Source organism: Erpetoichthys calabaricus, chromosome 17 (assembly GCF_900747795.2).
Source record: "Erpetoichthys calabaricus chromosome 17, fErpCal1.3, whole genome shotgun sequence".
NCBI classification, from domain to species: Eukaryota; Metazoa; Chordata; class Cladistia; order Polypteriformes; family Polypteridae; genus Erpetoichthys; species Erpetoichthys calabaricus.
Window position 1 is genome coordinate 49,560,124 of NC_041410.2, and position 12,237 is coordinate 49,572,360.

The following is a 12,237-nucleotide window of genomic DNA, read 5'->3' on the forward strand; positions in this document are numbered from 1 at the left end:
CAGTATAAATATAAAATAAGTGCTTTTACAGGTCTGTAACAGTTTGTCGGATGGATGCAGAATTCATTTTTTAATATTACTCACCATACTAAGTCCTTTAAACTTGCTCACAAGGTGATCTATATAGTACACAACTCTGTTCCCCCCTCCTTCCCCGACTCCAAAAAACACACTGCAAGTGCACTTAGTCTTTGTCTTAGTACACTATTACTCTGCAGCTCTGGGGCACACTGTAACAGTGTTGAACCTGAAAGTTAGTCTTTTTACCATCAACAAGTACTGAGACCTGAGGTCTCAGTTATAAAGCTTTATGTGGATTTGAGCGTGAAACTACATGAGTTCCTAAAAACAGGAGCATGTGTACACCACAAAATATCAAATTTATAAAATCTAGTGCATGCACATCTCTATGCAATTTACCTTTGTGACTCACAATTATCTTGTACATGTGATTATGTGAACGCACCTCGAACCCTTCTAGGTTACCACCCTGAAGCAACCAAATATGGACCTTGTTAATCAACCTCATACATATGATGCAGCAAGACACCGCCACCTTCATCTATGGTGCTCTAAGAACAGCATTGGAGCATGGCATCAGTGAAAGACAAGGGTGCCAGCGTCTGAGTGGGTAGCCAGGATCACCTGAAAGATGAAATGACATGATTGCTATTGCACCTTACCAATGAGCCAGCCATCACATATGGCAGCATTGTCAGCAAATCATCTACAAAAGCTACTTTGCCTCAAAATGAATGAATCATGGGCTTACCCTCAACCACCGAGCCACAAAGTTTTTCAGTCTCATCCTGGCATTGCAGATGATTTGTGTGTTAATGGAATATCACTGCTTGTGTTAACAAAAGCAGCATCATTCTCACTAGGTGCCCCTTTTGCAATAAGTGCTGTTAATTGCCCTAATTAATTTAGGAAAATAGAATGGCTCTTTGGTATCAAAATCAACTCATAAGCCACCCATCATCATGGGAAAAAAAGTCCTGCCAGACTCTGAAAGTTCATTCCTTTTGTATGTGGCCATTTGCATAGATTTCTAGGAACACCAAACAAGCCTTGTTTTCTCAAACCCTTAGGCTATGAATAGGCTGTGGGACATGAGATTTAGACCTTTGTGTGTTTTTACTGCACTTTCGATAACCTGTATAAACTGACAAAAACAATTAAGCTCTTCAATGCCAGTACATAATATTGGCTCTCTTAAAACAAAACTAAAATAAGAGTCTGTACATCATTTTCATCACTTCTGAGGTTTAATATTTTTGTCACATCAACCCACATCATAATAATGGCTCAGTGATATGAATTACACAAGTCAATCGCAGTTTAGCTGATTGAGCTGCATTTCACTGGCCTACTTTTTCAACTGTGTCCTCACTTCATCATCTCCCCGAAATGTTGTGTACGAATGGGTCAAAGCTGCTATAAAAATACACAAATTCTTCTTCTTCTATTCTGAGTTGTGGCAGATGGCAGACCAGTTTTAATGTGCTTTACTACCACCTACTGAAGTACAGTTTGAAGAGGAGATAGTGAAAGTACCCTATCCTCTGTACTTCTAATCCTACATTATATAATATAAACCTTTTAATTTTAAATATCCACAGACAATCTTATGATATTCCGTATACTCTTGTCCACATCCTAATAAAGTACTCATTGTTTTTCACACGCTCCACATTTCAGCAATATGTGTTCTACTGTTCCCCAATAATAACAATGTCTGCGCATCCCAGTATTATGTTTTCCAATTTTAAGTAAAGTATAATTGAATCCAGTATGACCAATCCTTAGCCTTGACATTATAACCTCTTCCTTACGCCCAATTAGATGTAACTTTCTTTTGAATGCCATAGACATGTCTTTCAATTCTTTATCTTTTTCTTGCCAGATTGCAAATATGGCCTGTTTGATAAATGTTTGCCTACCCTTACTTACTGGTATATTTAAATCAATATTTTGCCTTTTCAATGATTGTCTGGTGAGTTTGTCTACAATTTCATTTCCTTCAACACTGATATGTGCTGAAATCCACAAGAACTGCATCACAATTCCCAAGTTTTTCAGTTGTTACAAACTCTGTCTGATTACTAGCATAATATTTTGCCAGCATGCAGATACTCCAACCTTTAAGCTGATCAATACAGACAATAAATCTAAACAGATCTCAACATTTCAAGGTTGTACCTACCATAGTGCTAGTAAAATTGCAAAATTGCCACCATTTCTAGAGTGTATACTTATAACTTGTCAGATAATCTGACCAAAAATTGAAATTATGGGTTGAAGTACAGTATACTACCTCTGCACAGACAGTATTAGGGTTTTTTGATCCATCCATGAATATTTTAGTCATGCCATAACTTTGACATTGTACATGTTTCATTGATGTTCTCCACTGATTGTTATGTCCCATGTTCTGATATTCTCCTCTGTGGAGTGATATCTACCTTTGGTAGAGGTATTAACCATGGAGGGGTTACTGATAATGCCACACTTGCAGCATACATGGCTTTAGTAAGATTCATGTCTTCAACTTGTTTATTACTAATCCATCCAAAACTATTAATCCTGCTGTTAAGATGTTCCCAGCAATCTGTAAATATATTCTTTGTTGGATGTTCATCTTCATGACGATAAAGATGAACCCAATATGTCATTGCTAACTGAAGCCTGTTTAAATGTAAAGGCATCTGGTCCCCTTCCACCTATACTGCGGAGACAGGAGAACATGTAAATGCTCCACAAAAAAGTAAAGCACCTGCTTATATTCCAACTAACGTTTCCAATACAGATGGAGCAATAGACCTGTAAGCAATACACACCCCCATAATAATAATTCCTTATATTTATATAGCGCTTTTCTCACCACTCAAAGCGCTCAGCAATTGCAGGTTAAGGGCCCAACAGAGCAGAGTCCCTTTTGGCATTTACGGGATTCGAACCGTCAACCTCCCGATTGCCAGTGCAGATCCCTAGCCTCAGAGCCACCACTCCGATTGCTTTTCTTATTAATGCACAGTATAGTGTATTGGAAGGCTTTCTATCTGCCCCACAATCATAACCCACTACACATCTAAGGACACCAAGTAAAACCTTTCACTTTCCTATTATTTTGTAAGTGTGATGTTTCCGAGTAACTCTCATATCCATCCACATTCCCAAGAATTTCACCACTGACACCTGTTCCATAGATTGTCCATATAATGTAAGATCAACTGTCGGCTTAGATGTTATTTTACTAAAACAAACAACCAGAGACTTTGGCACAGAGAATCTAAATCTCCATTATGCTCCCCACTCCTCCACCAACTGTGAAGTTAAGATTTCTGTCTCTTTTCTACGCAGCCCCCATCATCAGCATATAATGACTTACATACCCCAATATCAAGAGTATTGAAAATATCGTTATATTTAATAATATCACATATTCACGTTCTCCCGTTAAGTTTTCTCTTATAAATCCCGACTTTTGCGAGGAAAGGTACGCACATTTCAAGCCTGTTTTTTTAAGTTTTTTAAGCTGACGATAACGCACTGCAACTGACCACTGAATCCCTGCTTTGAACAAGATGGTGGGAGTATGAGAGAGCGCCCCAGCTGTCAACTGCTTTAAAAAGTAGGTATATCTGTATGAGCCCTAGCTGCATTTAGGGTTGTTTAAAAATAATTCTGACAGCACGTTAAGGCCTAAAGTTTTAAATGAAGTATCTCGCTCGATCGCACTAAACGTTCGAGATCAAAAAAGTACACCATTTCGTTTTTCTTACTTTTTATGCGTTTAAAACACGGGCAATTGTTTTTGGGATACCTTTGATCCAAAAAATAAGGAACTCGACTCTCTGCCATGAATCCGTACGCCCCTCATAAAGATGGCGGACTCAACGTCTCCGAAAGGTCACAGCATAGTTTTGCTTCCGGTTGTCTCAAGCCTGTTCTTCTCGGAGAAGCAGGCCGTGCTCGGTGCGCAGTTCCGGAGTGGCGCGGTGCGGCGCTGCTGGGACCATGTCAGCGGGTTGGTATGCTTCTGCTGTTTTGTAATTCTGTCGGCGATATGGACAACCAGGTATTAGTCATTCGTATTAAAGTTCCCGACGGGGTGGACGTTGACTGGACTGTGCATTCGGCTTCACCTCTTCACTTCAGAGATGTGCTGGTAAGTGGGGCTGGGCTACCGAGATTTAATGGGGGGTGTTGACTCGTTTACACCACTTAGAGTCCTACCCAAAGTGAAAGATGAATTTTATTGGGTGGTATGTATATCGGGAACCGTCGCCCCACTGTTATATTTTAGTGATGCTAGAAAATTTAGTTGTGCGCTGAACCGTGACAGTGGCAAAGCTGGAACAAGAACTTCAAAATATGTGGAGAGTTCAACATTTTACTAGATTATGGGGGCTCATAGGAACCATTGGCAATAGGGGAGAATCCAAGTGTACCGGAGGTGCACAAGTATGTTGCCTCAAAGAGATGCAGCAAGTTTGAATTTGGTGTCCTCAGTCGACAGAGCCATCAATACCTGGTTCATGCAGTCTTCTCTTATGCAGTTATATTGTAACAGGTGCGTGGCCTGGGAACAACGTGCACAAGTCTTCAAATTGGTGGCCTTCTGATATGAAAACATTTTCAGATGTTCACTAGTCCTCTTGGGTTTTGGGGCACAGTGACTGCTCAATTGCACCACGCCGTCTGCCTTCTTGTGCCACTCTTGGGTGCAATGAATGTTGGTTGTAAAAGTAGTGGAAGATTTGGGAGAAGTGACAAACCCACGATGCACACTTAACTCTTTGCTTTCCAGTGGATTTAAAGGGGTGAGGCAAACTGACCAAGATTAATGGTGATTGAGATGGAATAGATAAAGGCATTATGTTTTCAGTCCATTCTGGCAATTTAAAAAAAAAAAAAAAAGTTAATGATGGAGTTCTGGTAACTTCAACAAGTTCATGGTTGAACAGTGAACTCAAATTAAGTATCCATTGTGTGATTTTTGTGTATTTTTTTTTTTTTTTTACTTTTAGGATGTGATTAGTCAAGTCCTGCCTGATGCAACAACTACAGCTTTTGAATGTAAGTTCCCCCTCCTCGGTTTTTGTTTGTTGCTAATTAACTGAGCCTCTAATGTTCACACACCTCTATACACTGAAGTACAAGACAAAATCAAAAATCAAATGGGCTTCACTTGCAAGTTGGCATTCAGCTATATATAAGTATGAACAGTTGGTTGACTTGCAATGTTCAGATCATAACTGTGGAATCCAGCCAGTGGGCTGGTGTTCTTCTGATTTGCATGAATAGTAACCCTGAATCCTAGAAGACAGAGTTAGTGTGGTATAGTGGATATAACTTTGGACTTCAGAACCCGGGGCAATGGGTTCAAATCCCGCTGCTGATACTTTGAGACCATGAGTGAGTCATGTCATTTGCCTGTGCTCCAGTTGGAATAACAAGGGAGACGTAACCAATTATATCTCAAAGTAGTGTAAGTAGCCATGGTGATAGGTAATACTTTTGTCACAGTGATTGTTGAAACCCTCCTTACCCCTTCCTCCTCATGCAGTCTGTGACATAAACAACTTCTTGTATCCTGTATTTTACGGCAGGGTAGCAGTGTTTTTCTGTTCCTGATACTAAAACTTAAAATTGTATTTTGTAAAGGGTAAGTCCTTGCTTTACCTCTCTCTTGCAGATGAAGATGAGGATGGTGACCGGATAACCGTCAGAAGTGATGAGGAAATGAAGGCTATGTTATCATATGTAAGTAACGGCGTCTGTTTTTTTTCTTTATTATTCTCTCCCCAAAGCACCCCAAACACACCGTCATAGGCAACCTAAGGGCAGTGCACCTGGCATATTCCTTGTTTATTTTGCTTTTTAGAGGTTAGTACCAGCCCCCCCACCCCCAAATTGCTTATGCTTGCCTGCAGGTGGACATGGGCAGCTAAGCGAGACGCTTCCTGCAGCAGCATCTGCCTTCTTTGACACTCTCTTTGGTCTGTGTGTTTGGACCAATGTTTGGGATGGGGCTGGCCCGCTGAGTGCTGCCTAAGGCAGCAGTTTGCACAGCTGCTGTAGCTGTTTATTGATGTGCCCCAACGGCTTGGGTGCGCGTGGGCTCTAATTTCCAGCACCACTGAGGAGCAGGTCACATACCCCTTATTTTTATTTTATTTTTTAAACATAACTACTCTCATACTTAATGCTCACATCAGAGACATTAAGAGTAATAGATTTTAATGGTTTTTCCATTAGGTGCAGTGTAGGCTAAATGAACTATCAATTTTTATTATTTATTATGCAGTACTTAAAGTTACGGCTCATTAAAAATTTACCCCTGGGCTCAAAAATTTTTCAAAATCTACTTTCAGCTGTAGATGTCTTTAACCCCCTATCTGACTTGAATGGTATCTTAGCCACAGGCTTAGTCTGAACTGATTTGGAGATGCACACTTTCTTTCATCTTATTTATTTCTTGAAACTTGCTTGTCCTTTTTTTAAATATATGACGGGTGCAGCACTTTTGGTATATCCACAAGTGATATTATACAGGTATCTGCTGTCTTAAGATGACACATTTACTCTGACCAGGTTGCAGTACATCAGCTTGTCTCTAAAGATTGCCTGAGGTAGCTTCTGACTAGATCAAATTCTAGGTATGGTCATCTAAATCTCTTTCAGTTGTCGCCTTGTGCAGCACCTTTTCAAAGCAGTTGTTTTGCCACTGTCACCGCTGGCAGGACTGTCATTTGGTGAAGGGTGCAGTGAGCTGTCACTGTGGGCTCCAGATTATCCACTGGTGCTGCTGTGTCAAGATGCTGCCTGTGTGAGTTTCCAAGGTGCACATTTATACCCTAGTCTACAATAACCTGCTGTGAAAGTCTGCAGGCTGTCTTTCGTGTTGCTGGGTATAATAACATGTCACTCCAGCTCTAATGCTAATATGTGTATTTGTCAATCAAGTCTCCTGATGTCCTTTAATGTTTGGCATAATACTCTGTTAAAGGGAGGTTGCAGGGCACAGTAACCTGTCAGTGTGGGGTGCTTCAGTAAAATAAGCAGGCATTGTGAGTCTCCCAGGCTGCCCTCTTATATTGCTAGGGATATAATCTCAGTTTAGATTTTTTAGAATGTCTCGTGTTATCAGTGAAGTCTTAATGTGCTCTCAGTTGCTGGGTGTGCTGTATTTTGATGTTGCTGAACTCTTTGTGGCAATTAATATTTCTTTTTGGGCCAGACAAGTTCTGACTTCAATATAGAGGGTTTCCAGAATCGTGTTAGTTGTTGTCTGGTAGTAAGCAAGTCCTCAGACTTCCTCGATTTGCATGGTGATACAGTGCACACTGATAAGGATTAGCTGTCCCAAGGGACATTTGTGCTTGCAGGAAGGGGGCTCATTAAGGAAACTGCATTAGCAATATAGGGTCCTGCTTCTCCGCCCACATCTGAGATGCCTAATCTCCAGTCTTTCAGTAAATGAGCTGCCGTTCTTTTTAATAGTTTTTTTACTCCTTGAGGGATAACTGTGCAAAACATGCTGATTAAAGAAAAAAAGCCTAATACAGGTGCAAAGTGGAAGCAGTGGGGTCTTATGCAAGGGTTATGCATTTAGCAATTATTATATTCATATTCAAAGCATGGCGATTTCGCTCATGTGGCTGTTTACGTTCCACTGAGACGGAAGATTGTGCTGCGGCACGGCTAATTCCAGATGACTGGATACCTATTATGTGAAATGAATAGAAATTTAAGGGGCTGATATGAAAAAGTTAAGCAAGCAATTCATTCTACACTTGACCTTTGCCATTAGAATTCAATTTATTGAAAATGTGTGACTGGAGACAGAAGTCTGGTGACAGTGCAGGCCTATCTATGATTAAATTGCTACCGCCCCTTCTCTGACCTATTGGTTACTTTCACACAAAGTGAAACATACAATCATTAGCTTATTTGTTTGTTGTCATCACAAGCTTATTTTAGAAACTTGGGGTTTCCAAAATAATACCTTGTTTGACCAGGGTGCTTCTGCAGTGGCCCGTTGCATCCAGTGCCTTGCTTGTTTTACCCTTTACACCCAACCCCCTCCCAAAGTTTAGCTCTTTATCTGTGCAGGTGACGTTTTTAATGCACTGCAGTCGATTAGATGTTAATTGCTGCCTTAATCAATGAAATGGGCAATTGTTAAGTGAATTGATTGGGTAAGCCCCGTAGTAAGTGCTAGGCCACAGGAGCTTACCTAAGTTAAAGTGGGAAGGGCACACTTTGTCAGAGGTACAAACCTAAAGTTATTCTCTTTTTAAGAAGGAGTTCTGATGAGGAGGGTTGAATGCAATGCCAGATTAGTAGCAGGCATAGTTGGGAAAGGCCTCAATGAACTAATGATACACTCTCTAAAAATTCTAATGCTACTTCTGAAAGCTTTTTTTTTTTTTTTTTCTTTTTGTAAATTCCAGCAAATAGTAAACTACAGCAATGTACAAAGTTGAACTAAATGTTTTATATAAATAATGGTTTAGATATTTAAAAATGAGTAAGTGTGAACTAAATTTAAAACTATTCAACATATATATATAAACAGAAAGGCTAAGTATAACCTTTAATCGTTAGCGTGAAAGTAAATAGTAGACTTACACAAACAAGTAACTTTCATATCCTCCAGATTAATATAAATAGTTGTGAAGTAGAACATAACCTGTTAAACGAGCCTTTCACTTTAAATTTAGTGCAGGAAAATGAGAGTGTACACTTAGTGCAGATCAATTTTTTGTCCAGCACTGATTTTGAAAACAGTCACTTTTTCTTGTCTAATGTAATGTGGCAAATGAAGCCAGCTGATGTATGACATTGTTTTATGTTCATATCCACCAATGTGATCTGCTGTTACAGACTTTGAATATATTGGTTAGAGTACCTTTCTAGAGAAATTTGCATTGCTTCCGATTTACACTAGCATTCAAATGTTTAGAACTGCACAGAAATGTTCATGTTTTCAACAGAAATTGATACTTTTTATCAAGGTGCTATTACATTGATTTACAACCATAGCAATACTAATGTTTCAAATGATTATTACTTCTTGAAATGACTGATTTATAATTATTCACATATGACTGCAAAGCTCCATGTTCAGCAGCCATTAAATCAGTGTCCTAATGGTAAACTCTCTTAGATTACTCATAATTAGTTATATTTAAATGCTAATTGGTTATTAGAGAAGCCTTTGTAATTGTTTACGCACACTTCAAACCCATTATTATGGTTAATAAAGCAAGTTCATTTGCTTTTGTTGGGTTGCAAGGAATTTAAATTCCTGAAGTTTCTCAAGAAAGGTGTCTGTGTATTTTTGTTTTGCGAAATGATCTTTATTCCATGCGATTGCCAAGAAACCAAACATTTCATAAAGATGTCTTTGGTACAGCCTTGAGAAAAGAAGACAAACTGGATCTAACCAGGATAATAGTAATAATTCTTTACATTTATATAGTGCTTTTCTTACTACTGAAAGCACTCACACAGGGAGGACCCAGGATGTGAACCCATGATCTCTTTACTGTGAGGCAGCAGTGCTACCAGTGGATAGAAAAAGAAGGGAAAAGCCCAGATGCACAGCTGCACAAGATAACTAAATCAGAGTCTAAAGTTTGAGAAACGGGCGCTTTACAGATCCTTGGTTGGCTACTTAAATACACACCAAATATCCGTTATCTGCAACAGTGCAAAGGCAGCCTTTTTAGAGTTACAAAAATAAAGCTATATATGAAACTGACAAATTAGTTTGGAATCGCCTAAAAATTCACCTCCCAATATCTCTCATCCTTTACACATTTTTACCTTTTCACTGTTGCAGATGACACTGGCATTTTGTTTAATGGGATGTTGATGACATACCAAATTCCTTGAACACATTGTGTTTTCAAAACATTCGCTGCACAAGTGAAAGAATAAACAGTTAATTTGCTTTTTTGATATCACTTACATGGTGTTGAAAATTATTGTTTTTCATTAACTGTCCTCACTAGTTCTTCACTCGTGGTTATGTTCCAAGATCCCCAACAACAAAGTAAAATCTGTGCATATTGGACGCTACTTAAAAGTCCAAAAGCCACTCCATAAAGTGCAACCAACATATTACTTAATACTTTATTATGCATTCTGGCACAGTGGTTAACATACTTAATAAAATTTGTAAGACTCCAAAAAAAAAATTATTCCCCCATTTTACACGTAATCTACCCAAGGCATCATGGTTTCAATGCCAGGCCATTTTTCTCTGTTGAATTTGAATGTTCTCATTGTGTCTATGTATGTTTCCTCTGGGAACTCCAGTTTCCTCCACATCCTAAACAAGTGCACTTTAGCTGAACTTGCAATTCCAAACTAGCTCTTAGTGCGCATTCCCTTTGATGGAGGGCTGTTTTTAGTTTTTTGTCTTAATGTTATTGGGACAGGCTCAGGCTCCTAGTAACAGAATTCAGTATTAAGCAGGTTTTAGAAAAGGAGCTGTGAAATTGGATTCATGTTAGTTTGCAGCTGATTCGTTTTCTTGTCAAATCTTTAGTCTAAATGTTGAAAAATGTCTAAAACTTGAAGCTTGAACTTACAACTGACAAAATAATAATGTTTAAATGAACAATGTAAAAAAATGAAAAACATTTACATAATAATAAATAATAATAATAATAATAGTAGTAATCTATCCATTTATCCATTTTTTAAATCTGCTTTATCCTGAGCAGGGTTACAGAGAAGCTAGAACCTGACCCACCAAGCATAGGGTGCAAGGCAGGTGGACATAAATATTTAAAATTCCCATTATTTAATACTGATAACCTGTTTCAATTCAAAATAATAGTTTCCTGGAAATATGTATTTTTCAAATTGATCGTCAACAAAAGCCAAAGTCAGTCACGAGGAAAAACGGGAATGGGTACTTTTCTATTATCGTGACACAGACTGGCCTACACAAACTACAAATAGAGCATAGTTCTCTATTGGTCCCTAATGTTAATGTCCCCTTTGGGTGCCTAATCATAAGTTGTCCGTCTTGCGTCACGATAATACAATTTTCGTCACGATAATAGAAAAGTACCAGGGAATGTTTCACTTATGGGCAATTGTATGTAGCATTTTCAAAAGTATGGTGCTCCAGTGAACTAAAGTAATATTAGCTCCTTTTTTTTTTTTTTTAAATCTGCAAATATTGTACACAAAAAGTATCTATTGTATGCAAAAAATAGTTTATAGTATATAGACACTTAACTGAGGTTGTTTATTTATTTAGTTAGTTATTAATGTATGTATTTTTGTCCTTTAGTGTGTCAGTTGAAAAGATCAAATGACATGTTAAAGAAATTTTTGTAATTTGTTAAAAAATTAAAATGAAGTAATTGGCCTCTTTTCAAATAATAATTACTTTGTAGTGCAATTTAAACAAGTATAACAAACAGGTGCTAATGGTCAACGATATAATGAGCTGATTGAAACAAACTGAGTACAGGCAGTCCCCTGCTTACGTACAAGATAGGGACTGTAGGTTTGTTCTTAAGTTGAATTTCTATGTAAGTCGGAACAGGTACATTATTTTAATAAATGCTATTTTTGACCGACTGTAACCAAGTGCTCTGCCAATGAATGATGGAGTTTCACCTCTCTCTGACCTTTTTATTATTTCTACTTTATTTTCAATGGTGATGGTTTTTCTTTTCTTTACTGTATCACCACCACTTGCATCAGATTTGTGTTTCAGAGACATTGTTGAAGGGTGAAGACAAAAGGTTAAGATGAGTCTGGTGTACTGACGAGAGACAACTTCCTGCTATGTACGTAACAGTACAAGCAGGCTTGCAGTCACCTCCACTTGCATACTGTATGCTGCCTGCAGCGTCAGCCCACCGAGAGCGAACAAGGTATGGCCAAAGGCAGGTAGTGAATCGCCCACCTCCGCCCCCATTCAACAGACAGCCACTCGAGGCACACTACAATGCTGCCCCCGCCGCCCCATTCACCTTCAATGACCTCCGTTCAGCCACAACCGGGTCACTGCTTGTGGCATCATCAGCCGCCCACTGAGAACGAACGGTGGCGGTTGTTCGAGGGACACTGCAAGGCTGTGTGCTGGGCGGGCAGTGAAATGCCCCCCCCTGCCCCATCCAGCCTCTGTCCAGTCAGGAGCAGTAGCTGCGGCGGCGTGGTGGGCGTGCAGTGAACCGCCCCATCAAGCCTCCGTCC

The 12,237-nt window shown here is 39.2% G+C and overlaps 1 protein-coding gene across 3 annotated transcripts in view; it reads left to right on the top strand.

The window, feature by feature from the left end:
* The first annotated feature begins 3,847 nt into the window (after positions 1 to 3,847).
* map2k5 (mitogen-activated protein kinase kinase 5) overlaps positions 3,848 to 12,237 on the top strand; it is a 74,893-nt gene continuing 66,503 nt past the window's right edge. For all 3 annotated transcript variants that reach the window (XR_003718784.2, XM_028823245.2, XM_028823244.2), the window contains exons 1-3: positions 3,848 to 4,171; positions 5,034 to 5,082; positions 5,702 to 5,769. Coding sequence is in view for 2 of the 3 variants with exons in the window: in XM_028823245.2 (XP_028679078.2) it covers positions 3,863 to 4,171; positions 5,034 to 5,082; positions 5,702 to 5,769 (426 nt within the window). In the remaining variant the exon portion in view is untranslated. The remainder of the gene's footprint in view (positions 4,172 to 5,033; positions 5,083 to 5,701; positions 5,770 to 12,237) is intronic.